The sequence below is a fragment of the Ochotona curzoniae genome, unplaced genomic scaffold (assembly GCF_017591425.1).
Source record: "Ochotona curzoniae isolate NIBS_2020 unplaced genomic scaffold, NIBS_Ocur_1.0 contig_2688, whole genome shotgun sequence".
Classification (NCBI taxonomy): Eukaryota; Metazoa; Chordata; class Mammalia; order Lagomorpha; family Ochotonidae; genus Ochotona; species Ochotona curzoniae.
Genome location: NW_024465553.1, coordinates 18,771,381 through 18,793,022, shown reverse-complemented (window position 1 = coordinate 18,793,022; position 21,642 = coordinate 18,771,381). Strand labels below are relative to the sequence as shown.

The 21,642-nt window shown below is 50.7% G+C and overlaps 1 protein-coding gene across 8 annotated transcripts in view; it reads left to right on the top strand.

The window, feature by feature from the left end:
* The window catches only part of RGS6 (regulator of G protein signaling 6), a 397,347-nt gene that overhangs the window by 361,553 nt on the left and 14,152 nt on the right, over positions 1 to 21,642 (top strand). For 5 of the 8 annotated variants that reach the window (XM_040975610.1, XM_040975607.1, XM_040975608.1 and 2 more), the window contains 2 exons: positions 14,227 to 14,316; positions 17,839 to 17,892. In XM_040975610.1, coding sequence (XP_040831544.1) covers positions 14,227 to 14,316; positions 17,839 to 17,892 — 144 coding nt within the window. Of the gene's footprint in view, positions 1 to 14,226; positions 14,317 to 17,838; positions 17,893 to 21,642 lie in introns of those variants that run through there. The other 3 variants (XM_040975612.1, XM_040975615.1, XM_040975611.1) reach the window with 2 other exon arrangements.

Here is a 21,642-nt window from a genome sequence, read left to right as displayed (position 1 = left end):
CATGGCCAGCACGGAATGCCTGTGTCAGAGAGATCGGGTTCTGGTTAGTTCAAGGGCATCACTTTCTGAAGCTGTGAGTTTCTTGTGCCCTTGTCATCTTTAGAGCAAAATGTTTGAGTCCTGGCACCTTCTTATCTTCTGGTAAATAAATTCTACACATAAAGCAACTCCAAGATGCTCATGGAAATGTGTATTGTGGGAAAAAATAGGCATGGATTTTTTTTTTGTACCAGAACAAGGTATCTTTTCATTCCATTGTTGAAGTACCTGTGTACTTTGGTGGTGGGTGCTTATATAAGGATACTTGAAAAATGTGGAGGAAGCAGAGCTAAAAGACAAGCTTATTTTGATGCACTGGATTGGATGGCAAGGATGGAACATGGTGCCTTGAAAACCACTGAGCACCTGTTGTGGGCTTGTGCAGCCTTTGTGATCCCCAAGCATGTCACAGTGTACCACTGCCCTGGATTGATGTGGGGCAGTGAGGCGACGCCCATTGGGGCTACCTACATGTATGATCTAAAACACAAAATTGAATCATGCTTCACAGAGCAGCCAGGAAGGGACCCTTAGTTGGAACGGCCGTGCAGTGTTATTGCCCGGGGCATGACAGCAGCAAGGATTTACCTGAGTCCCTTTTTAAATGGAGACTTTCAAACCCATGGAAAAGTGAGAAAGGCAGGACCACAAATCCTGAGGGCTGCCATCCAGCCCCAGCGACCGCAGCCCATGACTAGGTCTTGTTGACTGTGTCCTCACCATTGTCACCTAATGCCAGGTTCTTTTGAAGCAAATCTGAGATATTGTATAGTTTCATCTGAAAAATATCAATTCCTAAATAAACCAACACTTTGGTTTGAGCATTATCATTCCTTCGCAAATTAGCAATAATCTGGTTTTTGCTAAAAGTTACTTATTTGAAAGGCAGAGTGACAGAGAGAGAAAAATCTTCCATCCACCGATTCCCTTCCCAGATAGCTGCAAGAGCCAGGGCTGTGCCAGGCTGAGAGTGGGATCCTCATGTCTATCCAGGTCTCCCCCATCGTGGCAGGGGCCCACCCACTTGGGTCATCTTCCACTGGTCTCCAAGCCACATCAGTAGGGAACTGGATTGGAAGCAAAACAGCCAAGATTTGAACCAGGACTCATGTGGGTTAACAGAGACATAACCAACTGCACCCCAGCACTCAGAGTATCACCAAGTGCCAGGCAAGTGTTCAGACTTAGAGGTCAATGAACGCCCTTTTCTCTAAGCTTCACTTAAATTCAGAATTCAAATGAGGGCGCACATTATGGGAGATGGAGGACCTGAGCCAGGGTCCTTTTAGCTCTGGTCCCCTTAGCACCTCAGCCCTTACAACTTTGCTGAAGCAGTTGGATGCGTTGGCCCTGTGAGGATGCCTGCAGCCTGGGAGGATTGTCTGATTGCAGCCTTGGGTGCTGTGTGCTTCTGTGCTTTGCATTTCTTATACATTGGTGGTTTGATTTGGGTGTTGCATCGGATTCAGGTTTGAGAATTTGACATATTTGAGAAATTGAGTCTTTGATGTCATCCAAACAGCAATAATATCACAGTATTCCGGGATCAGCCCTGTATCTGGGATGAGCTCATTTTCCAGGGATTCCAGATTCCTGGGAAGTGAGAAATGCCATTTAGAGGCCACATCTGGGTGCTTAGCACAGCGGTGGGGAGTCTCGGTTGTTGATTGTTTTTGAAGCCTTTTCAGTGGAAAGAAATAAGAAATGGGCTCTTGTTTGTCATGAAGGTGCATCCCAAGTTCACGCTGATCCTTGGGATTCAGATTCAGAACTACGTGTGACTTTTCTTTAGTCTCTCTGTCTCACGTCCAGGCCTCCTTTCTGTTGGCTGAGAACACTGTGGCTCTGAGACACCCTCCACAACAGCATGATTCCCTGCTGGGTTTTTCCTCAGCACTGTGATGCCAACACTGGAGCAGCCATAGCAAGGTCCTTTGGTTCCTGGAAAAATGGAGTGGAGAGAGAGGGTGGTTTTAGTGCAAGACGGTTTCGCACCCGTGCAATCGTGGTTTCGTAGTTTGTATTCTCCAGGCACTTGTTGAAGATCTCTCCTCTGTTCAATTTCAAAACTTTTTGGCACCAAAAAAAAAAAAACAATGCTGTTGTTCTAATTTCATTTTCCAAGAATGTTTCTGAAGTGCCTTCATATCATTATGGCCTGCTTTTCTGAGAGTTGCATGGGATTCCGTTGTATGGAACAGCATGGTCTGTTCGACTAAATGTGCTCTTGTACGTTTATGTTGCTTCTGATTCAGAGAGGATTTGATGGGAGGACTTGGGAATTCAGCCCACGGGGCCTTGACGAGTTCCTTGATGAGCCTTTGTTAGCACAGCGCACTGCCATTTTCCAGGTCCTCCTGGATGCTTTGTCTCACGTGCGCAGCAGTCTTGCCTGCTAGACCAGCGTGAGCTTGTCTTAGACCTGCTCATAGGTTAGTATGAAGATCCCACACACGTCCCCTTCTTTATCTGTTAGGATCCGTTTCCCAAGATTTCAAATAAAACACCCTGCCTAACCCAATTCCTACGTTTATCCTGCTCCTTGTGGCTTCCTCAATGTGTTTCCACCCTAAATGACTTCTAACAGTGACCTTGGCTGAGGTGCTTAAATTCCCCAAGTGCAGAACGGATGGGACCTGCACCTAGGGTGGCATGGGGACTGGGCACAATGAAGCGTGTCAGTAACCGGCAGCCCACTGCCAGGACCCATGTTCACTATGCAATTTTCCTAACGTAATTCAAATACTGTCCCCCCTTTTAAAAAAATTATTGGAAAAGCAAATTTCCAGAGAAAAGGAGAAGCCAAAAAAAGATCTTCCATGTATTAGTTCACTCCCCAAATGGCCACAACATCCAGAGCTGAGCCAATCCAAAGCCAGGAACCAGAAGCTTCTTTTGGGTCTCCTACGTGGGCACTGGGTCCCTAGGTCTCGGGTCATTCTCCATGGTCTTCCCAGGCCACAGGCAGGAAGCTGAAGTAGCCAGAACATGAACTGGCACCTATATGGGATGCCAGTGCTTGGAGGTAGAAGATTAGCCAGTCAAGCCAATGCGCCACCCTGAAAATACCGCCTTCTCTATACTTTCACATTTAACATACGTAGCCCCCCCGCACAAATGTAACTGTAGCACCCAGAGATAAGTGTAGCATTTTATTGCTCAGGGTAGGCAGGTAGATCTGCATTTGATCCTCTGAGTTTGCCACAAGTGCTACAAGTATTTCTTTCTCCTCATTTTAGAGGCCAAGAAGTTCAAGGTCAAGATGCCAGTAAATGTGGGTCCTAGGGAGGGCTGTCTTCCAGGACTTCTTGCTGTGTCCTTGAGAAACAGTCAAACACACACACAGAGAGAGAAAGAGAGAGAGAGAATCTGACCTCCTTTCTTCCCCTTATCAGGACCTGGGCCCCTCTAAGGATCCCGCTCTCACCACCCCATCCATAGCCAGTGTCTTCCCAGCGGCCCCTCCTCCATCCACATCACTTTAGAGGGGTTGGGCTTTTACAGGGTGAAGTTGGGGGTCTGCAAACCTTCAGCCTATTAAGTATGGTTATGCAAATAGAGTGATTCCACAACCCACCTTTTGCATGAAGCCAGGGGTTAGTTAAAACACTAAACTGATTTTATGAAAAGCTGATGGGATGCATTCGAGGGCTTGGATGCCATAACCGTTCAGTTCTGCCCAGACAGAGCAGTTACAGTGTAAGCAGCAGGAATGAGAATGCACAGCCGTGTCCCCACAAACTTTATTGAGGGACAATGAAATTTGTTTTCATGTATTTTTCCCCAATATATCATTTTTAAAGATTTTTTCCCAGCCATTTCAAAACCTGAAGCACTGTTAGCTCCCAAGATGTAAAGATACAAGATTGGATGTCAGATTTGAACCACTTACTGTGTTTACAACCCCTGAACTAACCAACATTTAGTAGAAATCTCCAAAAGCTTCAAGAAATACAGAGAGGTGGAATGTAATGGGCAGCTTGCCAGCACTGAACCAGGCTAACTTAGGCTCACAGTTCTGAAGTCCCTGGCCTCAGATGAAGCAGGCCCCATCATCTTCTACTGATGATCTTCCGGCTGGCCAAGTCTCAGGGTGGCACAAGGCATCAAATGCCATGAGATAGGCACTACACATCTGTGTGTGGCCACCAGGATTCAGTCCTGGGCTCCATCCAAGTGACCCAGTCCAATCCAGTCACCTCCCAAAGACCCCACCTTCAAACACCATTAATCAAGTGCTTACCCTGAGAGTACTATTAACCCAAGACTTGGGGGACCAACCCCTTGATTTGGGAGGGACAAGTATTCAAACCACAGTGCACAAAATAAAGGGTTGAGAGAGTTAATCTTGGGTTGGAGGAGAATGTGTTGGTGTAGTCATGGCAACTCAGGGTGTTTCTAGATCAGTTGGATGTTGGAGAACAGAAGATGGCCAGTGCCTGATGCAGTGCCTTACCCATCCGGGCCAGGGCTGGCTGGCTGCCTGCCTACACTAGCAGAACAGGTACAGTGGGAACTTTTCCAGTTTTCCTGAGTGGCAAGTCCTTGGCAGCCCATGACCAGCAAGGACTTGCACGGAGAGCTCTCAGCTTATGGGCAGGAGTCTCCTCCCTAGGAGAGAGCATCCCTGGGGTGTGCTGAGAGCTGGGTCTGTCACCCTGGGATGTGGAGAGAAGGCAGCAGGCTTTGATTCTGTATCTGCATTTCTTCTAGAATTAAACGCATAAGGCCTCCAAATACTCTCTCCTCAGTTTGCTCATCGGCTAAGTAGAGATGGTGGCTCGTAGTGGCTGCATCACCGCTCATGATGGTTCTGGAATGCCCATAGAAACACAAGCCAGGCCTTCATGTTAGCACTCGGGAGCCCTAGTGAGGCCCTGGGCTGCTTTACAAGTTCACTGGAAATGAGGATATGGGAGTGGTGGGTGCAGCCTGTCTCGGGGGATTTTGTTTATTTGACCACATGCATTGTTAGAGCAGAGACTAACTGCCTGTGTGTGTTTCCTGTGGAAATAGTGTTCAGGACACCCTTCCAGCACAGGCCCAGCGTTTGCACTTGGGTTTTGCTGATCCTTTTGGCTTTTTTTTTGAGAATTTGGGCAGAGACCAAATCTTCCATAAAGGTCTGTGGGGTGTGACCACAACCCTCAGCTGTTTGTCATGCTGTTCCAATTTCACAGATTTAGCCTTGTGAGGAGGGGGAAAAAAAATATGGGCCATTTTTTTTTCTTTTTAAAAGGGCAGATTTTTTAATGCTGGGGATTGAATTCCCACCTGCCAGTCATATGGCATCCAAGCGTTGGCATTGTCACCTACTCGCCTTGAGGTCGCAGGCCAGAACCTGCATCTTTGTGTATTAGTCTCCTCATCAGAAAGAGCAGGGAGAAAGGTTTCTGTGATGGAGAAATCGATTCCACTGATAGCTCTGATGCTCTGTGAAAAGGTTGCATCTATGCCTAAGTGTGAACCCACAGACTTGAGTGGCCTTCCTTTGCCATGGGGCCTACTTGTAATAAGTTGAGGGATTCCCACAAGCAGGGGTCCACTCTGGGAAAGCGGAAATGCAGGGAAAATTTGTGAGACTGATTTGGAGGAGGGGCCCTGGATTGTCCTGCTAAGGATCCTGAGCTTTCTCCATCCTCAAACCGGCAGCTGAGGGCTTCTGGCTGGGAAACAAGGGGACACCAATGGGGTCAGACAGAGCGGATGGGAGCCAGGAGAAGAGGTCTCGGGCAGGTAGCGTGAAGATGTGCTGGCGGTTTTCAGAGACCTCAAGCAGAGGAAGCAATGAAAGCCCAAGGCTTCCTCTCGAGTCCTCTGCCTCCTTCCAGGCCCTCCATCAGCTCCAGAAGGACACTGGAGTCAGGAGGCCAGCTGCTGGGCTTTGATTTAAAAAGTCTGAGTAGCCAAGGATGTTCCAAGGACTGTGTCCCTGGGTCCCATTCAATCACTTGTCCATCTGCCCAACCATCCGTCTCATGCACATCTATTCTCTCATCGAGCTGGGAGACCTTGACCTGTAGGGTATGAAGTGCTTTGCCAAGGGAAATTACACAGGAAATGGGAGCTCCAGATGGCTTTTTGCCATCAGGCAGTGCTGTTCTCACAGCACATCACTCTTAACAAACAAAACAAAGCAGGTCTAAGAAAACGCTTCACTGAGATTGAAGTGGATTGGATTGGAAAACTGTCCTTCAGGTGGGTTGACAGTTAAAATGGGTGGGCCGACCCAGCCCATGTGCTTTGGTCCCTGAAGATTCCTCCTTGTCCTTTCTCAACCACATGTACTGATGATCTTTTGGCTGCCAGAAATGCCGAGAGTCAGCCTGCTGTGCACCTGGCAGGTGTTCCAGACCTTCGGATTTGAAAGATTTTGGAAGGAGGAGGAATTGGCCTTCTTGATCCTTTAGAAAGCTGCTACTGTGTTGAGGCCACGGTCTACATATGCCTAAAGTTAAATTTTTTTTCTCCTTGACAACTCAGTCTCTCTCTCTTGTGCCTGTGGTATAAAGATAGGAAGCAATTTACCCCTTGCCTTTGAACTTTCAAGGTGTCTGCCAGTCTTGGGGAACACACATGGTAGATGACCAACAAATGCTGGTTAAACTCAGCTTCTACTATATGCCAGTTTAGCAAAACTTGGGATACCATTAAGTGTCAGATGTTCTAGGCTCTGTGAAAATGCAGACACATAAGACAAGTGGCTGCCCTCAAGCAGGACCTCAATCTAAGTTACCAAGGCTGGAGCCATCATCAGAGAATGAGCCGAGAGCAACCTCAAAGCCAGAATGAGTTCAGGCTCCTTGCAGGGCTAAGATGTGGTCAGGGTGCACTCACTAGGAGCATCAAAAAGCCCCAGCCCAAATGTCTATTGTTACCTAAGTGTGGCTGTGTAAAAGAAGCTTGAGTAAGGAATGCAGTGCTGCACACTCACTCCTGCTCTGTGTGAAAGCTGGAGACGGTTGGAGTGGAGTTGTGTGTGTGCCCAGGATCACTGCAAGTGGAGGTCTTCCGGCTGGCGGGAGGGAGGGGACACATCTCTGCTCCAGTGGTGGAAGGAAGGGGTGGCATTGTGTGCCCATGTCATAAGATCATACCCGGTTTCCTGGCATTTCCTGGTAGACTCCTTGGCCAGACATGCTTTGATGAATGCCATGGCGCTGCTTAAGAGTTGTTCATTGTGTCCAGTGGGTGGTTTTATTTTCGGGAGATGAACAACTGAGAGAGGGATGCATTTGGCAAAGAGCAAATGGGTTGTTTGTGATCCAGTTCTGTTGATTACTGTACAGAGTGGTTAGTTCCTGGAGAGAAGGACTCAGAGAATTCAGTTCCAAACTTCACTCATTGCTACTTCTGAGCGTAGCTGTCTTACCCTAAACCCCGTGAGCTGGGGGAGGTTACTCCTCTCAGCTAGCTCCTGGGGGACTTGGGTAGGTAAAAGGCAATAGGCAAAGCTGTCTTTGGAGTTACCCTTACCTAAAAATAGGGACTGAACAACATGAACACACTGCACCCTTTGGCCGAGTAGCTTGAATATGTTTGGGCAGATGCTTTTGCCAGGTAAAGGCAAGTTAGTGGTCACTGACTCTTACACCCTCTAATGACCTACTGAGATGCCTTAGGGAGATACAAGGGGCCCAAGCAATCTCTTTTAAGAACACATGAGCCAAAGCTGCATCCATTCACCTAAGCGGATGTTCATATTCCTTAGGTCTGTTCTGAGGTTACAAAGCAAAGACTTGGGCCATCCTCCACTGCTTTCTCAGGCACACCAGCAGGGAGCTGGCTCAGAAGTGGAGGACTTGAACTTGCGATCACATGGGATACTGGTACCTCAGGCAACAGCTTTACCTGTGCTGGTCCCTGAACTATGTCTTTGATTCCTGATACTCAAGAGTTTCTTGGAAGGTGAAGTTTAAGGACACAGCCTTGCACCTTATGTTTTCCTAAGACCTCATTAACCCTCCATGATCTGCCTGGTTGAGGCATTCTCAGTGGAGCACAGTTCCCTTCAAGTATGAAAGGTAAATTGCATGTGGCCAACCTGTGAGGCGAGAAACCAGAGCCTCCACTGTGGCTGTCACTGTCACTAACAACGCTGGCCACAAAAGGCTCCTGGAAAGCAATCATGAGCAGTGGCTGCACCTGTGATGAGACTGACTCAGATGGGGGACAAAAAGGAGACCCCTGAGTGGAGCAGGGTCTTTGTCATAGAGAACTCTGACTCCCCTCAGCCCCCCAGGTCAGAGAGAAGAGCAACATGTCAGAGTGGGAAGAACTTGAACTGTGATGTCACACAGCTCTGGGTTCCAGTCCTGGCTCTGTCCTTAGCCTTGACCAATCCACCCAACCTGTACGAGTTGCAGCATCCACCTCTATGAAGGGGGACTGAGACCGCAACACTGATTGAGGGTGCCTCAGGGTACCAACAACAGAAGCAGCACAGCTCAGCTCTTCTCCCAAGCCCTCTGGGTTTCCCTATTCTCCAAAACATTTGACCTTCTGTCTGGTATATGCACCATCCCTCAGACATGCCTGGTATTGGACATGCCTTAGTCATGGCTGGAAAGCTTCCACTTCTATCTTTGCATTTAATTGGGTGATGGACAGGGCTAGAGAAAACAGATTCGAAATCTGAATCCCACCCAACTTTGGATGCCCATCTCTGTTCCTTCTTTAGCAGCCCACGCAGCAGTGCCCCGTTCTGTCCCACAGCCTCATCTGCCTTTGTGGGACTGTACAAGGGACCCAGTGGTTAGCCAAGTCTGGATGTTCTTCCAAAAAGCTTAGGTGTGGAGGACAGAGATAAGGCATGCATGTACACCCATGCCAGGGAAAACAGCTCTCAAAATCACCAGAAGGGCTCTGGGCTGCCATGTGCCAGCTGAGGGGCTCCTCAGGCTAGGAGAATGTTCTGGAAAACCAGATCTCTGCTGCCTTCAGAACCCACCACCCAGGTGAAGACCTAAGGCTGTTTTAAATGGGTCAGCTGCTCTGGCATGCTGGTAGCTGCACGCATTCCCATCTCTTGTGAGTAGCTGCTTTGTCTAGAAGGAAGGGAGATTTCCACATGAGAACTCCTACAAGCAAAATACTGACTTGTAGCAGGTTTGGCTTAGAGAGTACCAGCTACCCGTTTGCTCCAGTTCCCTCCATTTCCTTCCAACTCCCATCTGCACCTTGGTCCCCCCTGACTCCAGGTGCTTTTGCTCTTCCCTGGGCTGTCCAGGCAAGCTGAGCTTCCCAGTGCAACAAAGGAAAGGAAGAGCAAGTATGACATCAAGGTGGCATACTGGCTCCGCAGCTGTCCCCTCTGCAGGGGTGGGGTTCCCGTGGGGTTCCCTCCCACCACCAGCACCCTGGCTGGCATTTGAGTGGATTAGGCTCTGGGGGAGTGGTTTCATGATCCCAAGAGAAAATGCCTTTTCCCTGGGGTCAGAGGCCCAGTACAAGTTCTGCATGTCTGTGGTCACTTCAGTCATCTAGTATGGAGGAAGAAAGAGAATGGGCAGAAAAAGAAGAGAGATGAGGGGCATGAAGGAGAGATGAAGATAAAACAGTACAAGATGAGAAAGAGCAATTTAAAAAAAGAATTTCTTATCCAGCCCCTTAGGAATTTCCTCCCAGTGAGGGCTTGGCTGGCTGTGCCAGCGGCTCCCTTGCCCATTATAGATCCTAGGGATACATTTTCCTGAAGACTAGTTGTCTGCAGAACTGGGGAAACAAACCAGAGGCCTTCATAAATCAGCAGAGGTCACTGCCAAGAGCTTTGTACACTTGCTGTCCCTGGCAGTGATAAACTCATTGCATTTGGGACATGGCCAAGGCCCCCGAGCTCAACCTTAATTCTCATTCCCAGAAACATCTCGGCTCTCGGTTCACCCACCCTCTGTTTGCTGTCTTTGTGTTTCCTAGACAAAGCTGGCGAGGAGGAAGCAGCATGCTTCCATAACTGGGCACATCAAAGGCTGTGTTTCTGTGCTTGGGAGAAAGCTGGCAGGGTAGGGGAGAGTCTCAGATCCTTAGGCTGCTGGGAAGAGAGGCTCAGGCAGGAGTCAGGCTGGAGCCACAGGCCCTGCAGGATTGGGGGATCTTTTTCTCTTCAGACCTGTGCCTTGGGTCTGCTGATGGTGCTTTGGCTGGAGTCATGGAGTGGTCGTAATGATGGCCAAGGGGTCTTACTCCCTACTTCCTCCCTGTAGCCTTGGTGCCTGGCAATGGCATTGGCCCTGGAAGCAGGAAAGGTGAGCGTGATGGCATACTGCCCCTCCTGCCCACACCTTTCTTCCCTGTTTCCTCCCTGCCCCCAAGTCACCCCTTTTGCTCCAGCTGATCAGATTGTGGGGCCACATGGTCAGCCCCCAGAATCGGGGGCTCACTGCTCCCTGCCTGCTCACATCTTCCTGCTTGGATAAGGGTCACTCTGAGATTGACAGTTCACTATCCCCCACCATTTCCTAGGAGGGCTGCTTGTCCCACTTTGACCTTGTACTTCTTTGGAGCCATTTGCTCTGCAAGCCATGTGCATCTTGGTGCAAAATCTTCCTCGCCTAGGAGACTTCAGGCTGTATGGCAAGAGACTTGTGTGTCTTGCTCGGGCTATAATGTTGGCATCTAGTGCCCGATAGATGCTCAGTGGATGTCTGCAGAACATTGTTGTAGCTAAGTGCAAGCATCTGCCTTATCTTGCTCTATATCAATCGACATAGCTCTTCTAATAGGCCAGGCTTTTCCTTCCCACAGTGAAGCCTTAAGAATTAGCAGGATGGTGAGAGAAATGCATTACCAGGCCAGGAGGGGCTGGGCTCAAAGAGGCTTCCTGCTTCCTCTTGAGGCAGCAGGGGGATATCTTGAGATACAACCTGGGGCACTTGATTTCTCTGTGGAGTCAGAGCAAGAAACAGGGACCCGTTGCTTTGGGCAGGAGTTTGGAAAGGGTCCACGTGCCTTTCCTGCTGACTCAGGAGCGACCTACCTCTGGCAGCCAGGCACAGCAAGACCTGACACACAAAGGGAATGGTGTGAGTCATCTTTACCTGGGTTAATGTCTGTGCCCAAGATGTATGCCTGAACAATTGACAGTGACAATCAAGCCAAGGCCAGGGCTTCCTGGTCTGGTCTCAGAGAAGAGCAGGGATGAAAGAAGCAAAGGCTTCTCTACTTTGGAGCTGATTGGGACCCTCACCCTCTGTCCATATGGACAGCAGGATCTGGATGCAGTCACAAAGCCAATCTGGCATGGAGCATGGTTCCAACACAGAGCTCTGCCCTGTGGGTCCTGTATTTATAAAAGAGAAAGGGACCTGCATTGTGACACAGCAGGTTAAGCTACCACTGGGATGCCCAGTCCTGGCTGGGCTGATCCTATACTTTAGATCCAATGTTTGCTAACACACATGGGAAAATAGAGGCAGATATTCCCAAGCACTTGGGTTCCTGCCACCTATGTGGGAGACCCAGATAGAATTACTGGTTCCTGGCTTTGACCTGATCCAGCCTCTGGCCTGATCCAGCCTCAGCCATCTGGGGAGTGAACCAGTAGATGGGAGATTTCTGTTTCCTTCCCTCTCTCTGTCTCTCTACCTGTCAAATAAAAACATACTCTTCCCCCTCTCAAGGAACTCCACTACAATGGGCTCTGCTTCTGTTGGGAATTTTCAGAAAAAATACTCTGCGAGACCATGTCCCTAAGAAGTGTGTCCATTCCGACTTCCTCTAGGATGTGTCAGCAGGCCCCAGAGCCAGGCCGACCTTCAGCTTCCTTTGATTCCTGTTAAAAAGTCAGTTACCATAGGTGGGGCAGCACCCTGCTTTTGAAAATATGGGGACTTCTAAGGGAGGGTGAAGCAGGTGCCAAATGACTCTGTGGGATCCCAGTGGGGCAGAACAAAGAGTCCCACATGTGACCAGGAAATGCCTTGCTTTCTATTTTAACCTTTTTTTTTTAATCATAAAGAAAAATTTAATGTCTTTATGGTGTTCCACTTGATACTTAGATATGCACATTTGATATGTGAGAATGGGGTCTTTCAACCCAGCTATGAAAATGGACTTAAAATGAACTCTTAGCAGTTTTGGGGTAGACAATGTGTTATGAGCCATCATCATCACGATGCGCCATTGAGCTCTTAAGCGCTTCCTTGTGTGTCACTGAAATGTGTAGCTTGACCGACATCTCCCCAGTCTCTGCCATTCCCTGAAAACCACCGTTCTCCTCCCATCTTCTATGAGTTTGCCTGTTTGATCCCACATGCAAGTGAAGGCATGAACACAAAATTGATCCCTCTAGGCCTGGCTTCTCCAGGGTCATCCTTGATGTTGCAAATAACAGGATCGCCTTCTTTTTAAGGCTGGATATTGATCCTGTTTTTTAGATACCACATTTCTTTATACCCTCTCATGCATGCCACACAGGTTAATTTTGCACATTGGCAACTGGGCTTCTGCCTTCTTTTATGCTGGGGAAGGAGAGTCTTGGCAAGCCCTGGCCATGACGTCAGCTTCCTCTGGCCTGGTGTCTGTAGAACACGTCCTTCAACTCAGAGGAGGCAAAGTTCCTCTTTCCCTTCCCACCCCTCCCCTACCTCAGGAAGAGAAGCTAAGGAAGAGGGCATCATTAGCCAGCCCTGCCTCTTGGCTGGGCACCATCTCCTCACTGACCAGCTCTGCCCTCCCCTCCCCTCTACGCCAAGCACCAGGGCCTTTGCTTAGCTTCTTGGTGGGAACAATGAGCCCAAAGGGGGAAAAACACTTCCTGTCTCAGCCACCAGCTAGCAACCCTACCTCTCCCAACAGGTCGTCCGTAGGGACAGCCCAGCTCTTCCAAGCTGAGACTGACCCCATTTCTAGGGACGAAGACTCCCTTTTTTTCTTTTTCCCACCTCATATTCTCTCTTGGGCTGGACCAGGACTTTCCTGCCCATCATGAGGATCAAGCTCCAAAAAGGATTGGCTGGATGCAGGAATTAACTGGAAGCCAGGCGGGCCATCCATTGCCAGGACCAGAATGTAAATGCCTCTAGGTGCCTAGGAGAGGCTGTGACTCCAGGCCACTGCACCTGCCTCTTCCGGGCACCGGCCACAGGCCTGGTTATTAGCCATCCAGTCCTCTGCTTTGCTTGCCAAGAGCCCCTTTACAAGACGAAAAGGTACACACTGACCCAGCTGCATGGGTGACTCTTCATTTATTACTATTTTGTGTATTTATTTATTTGAGTGAGAGAAAGAATGAGTGTGACCTTCTCTGCTGGACCAGTTTCTCAGTGCCCACAACAGCTGTTATTGGGCCAGGACCCAATTGTTTAAACCACTCCTACTGCCTCCCAGAGTGCACAGGAAGCCAGAGTCGGGAGCCAGAGCTGGGAATTGAACCCAGGACATTGTATGCACAACAAGGGCCTCCTGATAGGTTAAACACCTGCTCCCTAACTTTTGAGCTACTTGTAGATGGATACGCTGTGTGAAACCACACAAGGGCAATGTCAACCTCTTTCAAATCCATCGATACGGCATCACAAGCAAGACTTTGACACAACTGTAATTCATACAGTTTGTTCAGACTTGCCAATTTTACTTCCACTCCTGTGTTTGTGAGTGTAGCTGTGTAGTTCTATACAACTTAATCACACGTGTAAGACTGGGCTGGTTAGAGAACCGTGCAATGACCACAAATTTCCTTGTTCTCATCTCCCTCCCTTTTCCCTCCTCTGCCTCCCTGCTTTTCTTCCCTGTTTCCATCTCCTCCATCTCCACCCCCTTGGCAACCACTAAACTGGTCTCTGTTTCTGTAATTTGTCATTTCAAGACTGTAGTATAAATGGAATCCTGGAGTCTGTAACCTGGGGCTTGGTTCCCTCGCTCATCACAGTTCTCTTGGGCTTCATCCAAATTGGGTACAGCAGCAGTTTGCTCCTGCCTGCTGCTGTGCCTGAGATTTCCATCATAAGCATCCAACATGGCTCCCAGGCCAGCTACCAATCCGTTGGGACTTTGGTCTCATAGCTCTTTTAGTCCAAGTTTTGCAGGTGTGTGGGGTGGGGTGAGGTGTGGAGGGAGGCAAAACATGACACAGTGTTTGGTAAGTTCATACCCGTGTAGCCAGGGCCCCCTGTTTCTCCATTGGGCTGTGGGGTCCCTTGGTGTTGGCTGACAGCTCATCCCATGTCTCTCTGCCTCTTCCTCCCCCAGGAGCACATTTACAAGCTGATGAAGAGTGACAGCTATGCCCGCTTTCTACGGTCCAATGCTTACCAGGACCTGCTGCAGGCCAAGAAGAAGGTATCGGGGAATGGCAGGCTTTGCCTTCCTTGGCTCTGTCAATTCTGCGTGCTGCTTGCTGCTGGGGTGAAACGAGAACGCCATCCCTTGGGTTTCCTTTCTTTCCTCTTCTTTCCCCCCTCTGTCCACTCATACTCCAACGAAAAGCAGTTTAGGACCACTGCCACACCCTCCCTCACCCAGGATCTGGTGTGCTCCCTCTAGTCCCCACCCCTGCCTGCGCATGGAAGGACAACGGTGTTGTGATCCAGTGGGTGGGCCCTGGAGACGTTCAGGATTGGTGGGGACACCAGTGGGCCCTGGAGGTGTCAGAAAGCACCCAGCCCCATTGCACAGATTGTCCATCCCTGACTAGCCCAGAAATGAGTGCAGGGCAAGGACTGGGGCAGCCACCTCACTGGGAAGGAAAGCTAATCCATTTTGGGAGACAGGGAGGGACTGGAGGTTTGCCTAAGGTCGTCCTTAGGATTGGGCCCTTCCTGGCCCGACCCCCAACCCTCAGTGTTTCCTCTTTCATTTAACCGAGAGGAAGAGACTGCACTGAGGCCCCTTCCGCTTCCGGCACTCAGAGTGGCATCAAGGTTCCCTGCAGCTCTTGCAATCGTGGAATTGTGTGCTCAGAAAGCTGGGCGTGCATGTGATGAGATTGATGGGTGTGATTCATGCAGGGATGAGCTTAGCTAGGCTTTGGGGAGGAGGAAAGAATGAACTTGGGAAGGCACGGGGGCTGCGGAAGAGGAGGTGAGAGAGATGGCTTGTAATTCTGTGACACCTGCCAGTCCTCTGTACTGTGCGGCTCTGACCTGAGACCTCATGTGGTCAGGTGTGGCTCTACTTGCCCAAATTCCTTGACTCCTGTGTTTGCATAAGCAGAGCGTGTGACTCCCTTTCTTGTCCCCAACAACAGCCTCCCAACCCCCATTCTTACACGTGTGGTTGTCCGTCCTTGGGTTCTCTGTTGGGCAGCCTTGCTCAACCATGCAGCCCTTCTTTGTGCTGTCAGTTCCCCATGCCAGGACCTTGACCGTGTGTCTGGTTAGCACCGTGGAACTCCAGAGTCTAAGGGAGTCGGTCTCCTGATCTCCTGCCCTTAGGCAGCCCCAAGATACTCAGAGCCCTGGTTTTTGGCATCCCATACACCCTTTCCTTCTCTCAAGCGTAGCTCCTCCAGTGGAAACAGCAAAAAGCCTGGCTTCTTGCTCACTCCCCTTGCAGGAGGCTGTCATTAGCAGAGTAGGGGTGAGCTATTGGTGGAAGGGAGGCTGGCACCCTTCTGCCCCTCAAATGGCCCTGATGCCTGTGGTTTTCAAGTCCGGAAGGAACCAGCAAATGGAGCCTTTTGAAAACTGCAGCCCAGATCTCAAAGTAAGTTTTCCTTTTCTCAAAGTAAGCTTTCTTGTGGCCCAGGTTACCTATGCTGCTCACAATTGGGGGACTTTGCAAGACTCCAAGGTGTTGGCCACCCCTAGCAGAGGAGCTGCCCAAGGCCACTCAGTCCCCCTGTGAAGGCAGGTGCACCTGGAAGTGGGCAGAGACACCTACACCTGCTTAGCCTTCCTTACTTTTCAGAGCAAGGAGAGGAGGAAGAGCCAGTGGTGGTTATAATTATCCTCCCAGCCCCTGGAGGAGGAGATGTTCTTACAGCAGGAAACCCTGGCAGACACCAAAACCCTCTTGACACTGAGGAGTTCACTGTTGCCCCAGAGTGGTGACAATGGCCATCTGCCCCTTCTGGAGAAGCTCCAGGTGTGGATCTGATTTCCACTTCAGGTAGGCTCCAAGTGTCCTTCACTGTGAGTTGGGCTTGCCGTGTGACAGCAGTGCCCAGGTTGCACAAGGTATGTGAGGTGTACAACCTTCAGCTAAGAGAGGGGACAGGAACTGGCCTCCCCTTGTGGTTGGGAGCTGCTCCTGCTGTAGTCTGTAGGCCCAGCCTTCTCATCCAAGTCATTCTCTTCACAAGAGAATGGTACAGAAGTCTCGGGGGATGGAAGGGATGGGTTGGAGGACTGCCCCAGGATAATTAATCACCAATCGTGTTAGTTTCCTGGGGCAGCTCAGAGGGCATCTGCAAGTCCAAGGACCTTGAGCCAAACCAGCCAATGGCTCTCCTCTGTGAACAGCAACCTAGTAGCCGGAGGACAATGATGACAGGCACAGCGCTCGCTGAGGGGCTGGGGCCTACCTGACTTGAGCCCAATGTGCAGTGCGCAGGCTGCCCACAGGTTCAGGGCTGAGCTCCGGCTGGTTCCCAGGCCAGGCGTGGTTACTTCCCTTCCTTGTCCAGGCAGCAGCCCAGCCCTGCTCCAGGGCAGTATGTTGCGTTGTTGTATTGTCCTTCGACAATCTCGTGCCTGTTCCAGCACCTGGCTAAGCAGACAGAGGCACATCTGCCAGGAAGCCCCTCTGGCTCTGTCCACATGGAGTGGCCTCTCTGCTCTCAGCACATCCCGTAGGGCCTAAACTACCTGGCTGGCCTCTGCAACTCTGTCCTTCCATTGTGCGCTGGGTGTCTGGGTGTGTTCCTGTGAGTGTGTACACCCTTTCACTCCCCTAGCTGTGAGTGGGCTCAGGGCCATGGAACAGGGCTCTAGGATGAAGTTAACAGGTATCTGGAGTGGAATCCTCCTCCCGCCAAACACCTGCAGGTAGGAAAGATGGGGAGAGGGCCATCCCTCACATCTCTCCCTCCTGCTACAGTATGGAATTTACCTCCCCTTGACCTTGGCTCCCTCCCTCAGAGATGCCCAAGCGTCTGAGTACAGCTTGGAAGGTGCCACCTGCCTGCCTGGGTGCTGGGAGCATGTGCTAGCCAGAGTGCTGTCCATGCCACCATCCTCTGAGGCCCCAGACCATTTGTTCTTGCCTAGGATGTGGACAGAGCCTCCTTGGGCTATGACTCCAGGACAAGGACATGGACATTAATGATGATCTTGTCTAGCTGCCTCTGAATAGCAGGAACGGTCTTCAGCCAGGCTCACAGATAAGTTGATGGCTTCCTGACATCCCCTTGCCGTAGCTCTCACCACCTGCCCACCTTAGAGCTAATGTGTCCCAGGTCATCACTAAGCTACCCAGAGGGCTGCCTGGAGTCTAGTGGCCCTGAGCATGGTGGGCTGTGGCTTATGGGCAAAGGCTGTGACAGCCAGCAGCTCCGAGCACCAGCTGAGGAACCCCAGGCAAGGTCATGGTGGGATCAATGTCAAGCTTTGCCGTACAAGTCCTGGCTCTCCTGCAGCCAAGCCCCTGTCTGCCCCACCCAGGAGGCAGTTCCGTTTCTCCAGACTTCTCTTTTCTGTCTCTCCTGTTGACTCTGCCAATAGCTCTGGCTGCTTTACCTTCTGTGTTTTTGTGGGGTTTTTGTTTTTTTCGTTGTTTTGTTTTTTGGCCCCATTTGGCTTTCAGTTGTGGTGTCCTTTACCCATGGCTGCTGCTGTTTGGAGACCATACATAAGCTCAAGATTTTTTTCCCTGTATTTTTCCTTTTTTCTTTCATTTGTTTTTTTTTTCCCCCCTCAAAAGCCAGAAAGTGAGCAAGGTCGTAGAACTTCCCTAGAAAAGTTCACTCGCAGTGTGGTAAGTTCAGTGGGTTTTCTCCCCGCCTCGTTTTTGTTTTCTGCAGTTGTGGTTTCTTCCTTGGTGGTTGTCCTCCTTGGGGGTGGGAGGGAGCCCAGTGCTTTCCCCCTTCCACCCACCCCCCTGTACTTTTGCAAGTGTCTGCAGGTGGATTTTGCATAAAGGAGCAAGCAGCTACTGCTGCTGCAGGCAGGTGCACCCGACCACCCAGCTCAGGTCGGGGTGTGTGAGCTTCTGTTTAGGGCTCAAAAAAGGCCTCCACTGCCCTAGTAGGATGGGGATGGGGTTGTGTTGTGGGTGCCTCTCCCACACCAGCCCAGGGAAGAAGAGCATATTGAACTGCATCGTGAGATAAATTGGTTCAGTGCCATGGCTGATCTCAAAAAAAAATCCAGATTTCCTCCTGTGAACTCTGGCAGGTGCACTATGGGCCGCATGCTGCTGCTGCTGCTGCTGCTGCTGCTGCTGCTGCTGCGGTGGTGGCGACTTTTGCTGTGTGCAGGACACGGCTGTGCTGCATGGATTCTGGTGTTGTAGCTCAGCTGGCGTGTATGTGAGCCACCTCTGCATGAGCTCATGTCCCCTTGCAGCCCTGGTAAGCTTCCTTTGCAGTGACAGGAGAGCAGAGAAGTAGCTGGGGCCCCACGCCATCTCGTTTCTCCTCCAACCCCACTTGGGACCAAGGTCTAGCCAAGCTCCCCAAGCCTTAATTCCTGATGGAGTAAAGGTGGGATGCCAGTTTCCTGCCATTAGAAGGAAGCAGCCAGTCCCTTCCACCCCCGCCATCCCCCATACACCCACCCAGCAGCACAGGAAGAGCCTCAGTGGTAACAGGTGCAAGGGAGTAGGTTGCCCTGGTGGCACATAGTGGAGATTCTGTTCCATGGCCTGTAGGCCAGGGTGTAGAGCCTTTGCCCTTTTCTTGTCTCTCCCCAAAATTTAAGCAAGGGACTTATTACACAGAAAGTCCTCAGTTCCACCCATTCCATTGACTCTTCCAACAGGTTCACAGGCCCAGCCTGTATTGATGGCAACCAGGACAGGGATCCCATTTCCAGAAGGTAGGAGGAAGTTTGTTGGTGTTGAGTTGCCTTTTTGCCTCTGTTGAAGAGGAAAGTCCTTGCCAAGCCTGACTCCTCTATGATTAGTATCCTTAGTTCATGCTTTTAACACCAGTTCTAAGAATCCTGGGTGGAAAGCAAGCTAGTCATTTACTTGTCATAGCTAGATGCATTTTAACTGCATTGTAACAGTATTTTGAATTTGTGGGATATAGACATCATACATTCTCATAGGGGGATTAAAGTGGGGGTACGCATCCCTTTCCCTCTTGGGTCGTCTCCCTCCCTGTGGGCTTTTCTCGTGAGGAATCATGAGAATGTAAGACCTGCTGGCTCCATGTCTTTGTCAGGAATGCCACGCCATCTGATTTCACACACCAAACCACGTGCTGCGGGCTGTACGTGGGCCTTCCTCCACCTGCAGAGGCCCAATGGAGTGGCAGAATTGCATCTCCCCATTGTCTCTTTTGAGGCCCCAGGGGTGCATGCAGAGGATATTTAAGCATTTGGTTAACCTCCCTGCCCCCTCCCCGCCGAGAGTATACCTTGTACACTTAAACTCCTGAGCATAGACTTTAGGGACTCCGAGTTCTGACTGCCCTTTGGGAGGACTTCCCATTGCCTGTGTGGGCCGAAGCTGCATGAAGGGAGGCCTGGTACTTGGACAAGATGTATAGACATTTGAGGCTGCTCTTTATGGTAAGGTGTATGTCAAGACAGGTGTCACTGATGCTTGGTGAAGAGCCTTTGTTAATGTCTCTTCACCCCGAAGTGGGGTTAGCTCAGGGATTGCTAGAGGTATCTTAGCTAAGTGTTTGGACACACTCCAGGCATGTGAAGTGGTGCTGGCAGGGTGATGGAGAGTATCTCAGGCTCCAGACATGTCTCTCATCTGAGACAGATGGCACAAACATCAATGCATGATGCATTCACTCTGGTTCCTGTCATGGAGCTGGACTTCTCTGGTCCTATCCACGCTCTTGGTATCTTTAGGGGAACACCCTGTCCCCACTCAGAGGTGGCTACATTTGAAGCTAAGTTTCATTAGCTGGGTTGATGCTCACCTCGAGTCAAGGTTGAAGCCCAAGAGCTTGGTCTCAGATGTCCAGTGCTCTAATAGAATGGAACCAGCCACTCTATACATCTTGCAATTTGAGTTTATTTAAAGGTTGATCTGCATGAATATTTCACCTTCTGTCTACCACAAACCATAATGGAAATGAAGGGCTAGTTCAATGGCAATCCCATGTGTAAGACCACCACCCAGATCATAGGACTAATCCTGGAAAAATCAGAGTGGAGGTAGGCAGCTGAGGGACCAAGGACATGGGGCCAGCAGTCATTTAGGACTAACTAATAGCAAAAGATGTGGCTGGAGAGCTGACTCGGGCAGACAAAGGATCTCTCACCTCACTCTTGGATGCCCCAGGGTCTCCCTAAAGGCCCAACTCTAGCAGCAGCTTATTCCCTCTTCTTGTTGCATGATGGCTGAAAGCATCTGGGGAGGACTCTGCTGGGGGAAGGAGGAGCCAGACCAAGTCCTCTGCACCTTGTGAGTACAGCCCCATGCCGGAAGCCACCGAGGGTGCCAACACTTCAGGTAGGAGAAATGGCAGTCCAGGGCGATGCTGGCCTTGACCTCCCTGGATGTCTGCACCTGGGAGCGCTGTCAGCTGCTCACTTGAGAGAATCAGAGCTCTAGTCTTTAGGAAATAAGAGTTGTTAGCACCCAAGCAAGCACTGGAGACCCCTGTTGGTGCATCTCTTAAGAGAACACTGAAGCTTAGCATGGCTGAGCGGCCCCTGTGGAAGCAGAGGGAGGGAGCCATGGCATGGGAGAGGTGGCATCTCTCCACAGCCGGCTTTGGCTTTTAGATCCTGTCTGCCAAGGAATGCAGCAAGGAGGTCAGATGGCGACAGGCATGCAGGGGGAGCCAGCTGTCGCTCACCTCCCTCTCCCACTCTCTCCCGGGCAGGCAGGCAGGCAGGAGCAGAGAACTGAGGCTCCTGGCAGGGGAGGAGAGTGTAGGCCAGCAGGGCACAGAGCCAACCCAGCAGCAGCAGCTCCTGCCGCAGGGACTGCTCCCTCCTCCTCCCGACAGCAGGTCTCATGGGAACAGCTGGGTACCGCAGTTGGAATAATTGCACAAATACCCAGCAGAGCCCTGGAGAGCTCTGACCTCAGTTTCCTGCTTCCCTCTGCCCTAAATCTTTCAGGTCTCCAGCCAGGACCACAAGGAGCTCACCAGCTCCCTGGGCTTGGTTTTGGTTGCAAATAATCCTCAAACTCCTCAGAGATATCTGGGTCACACATACCTGGGTGCTAGTCACTCCTACTGGAACACTGAGATCCAGTGGTAGGGAACCATGGCCCCAGTTAGAGATGGGGGTGGACTTCCAGGGTGGCAACTGGGAGGGGAAGCATGGAGCCACAGCTCCAGACCCCTTGCCCCCTGTGTCCAGCTTCAGCTTGCAGCTCCAGGACTCCAGGCAAATCAGCAGCCCTCTTTAAGCCCTGTTTCTCCCGCGAAGGAAGGAATGAGACTGGATTACCCCGGTGATCCCTTCTGGTTGGAGTGGGCTGCAGTTCATGCTTACCCTCCAACCACCTTGGGATTTCTGAGTTGGAAGAACCTTCCCTTCAGATCAGAGGGATGCTGGCTCGTTGCACCATTAGCGACTTTATCAG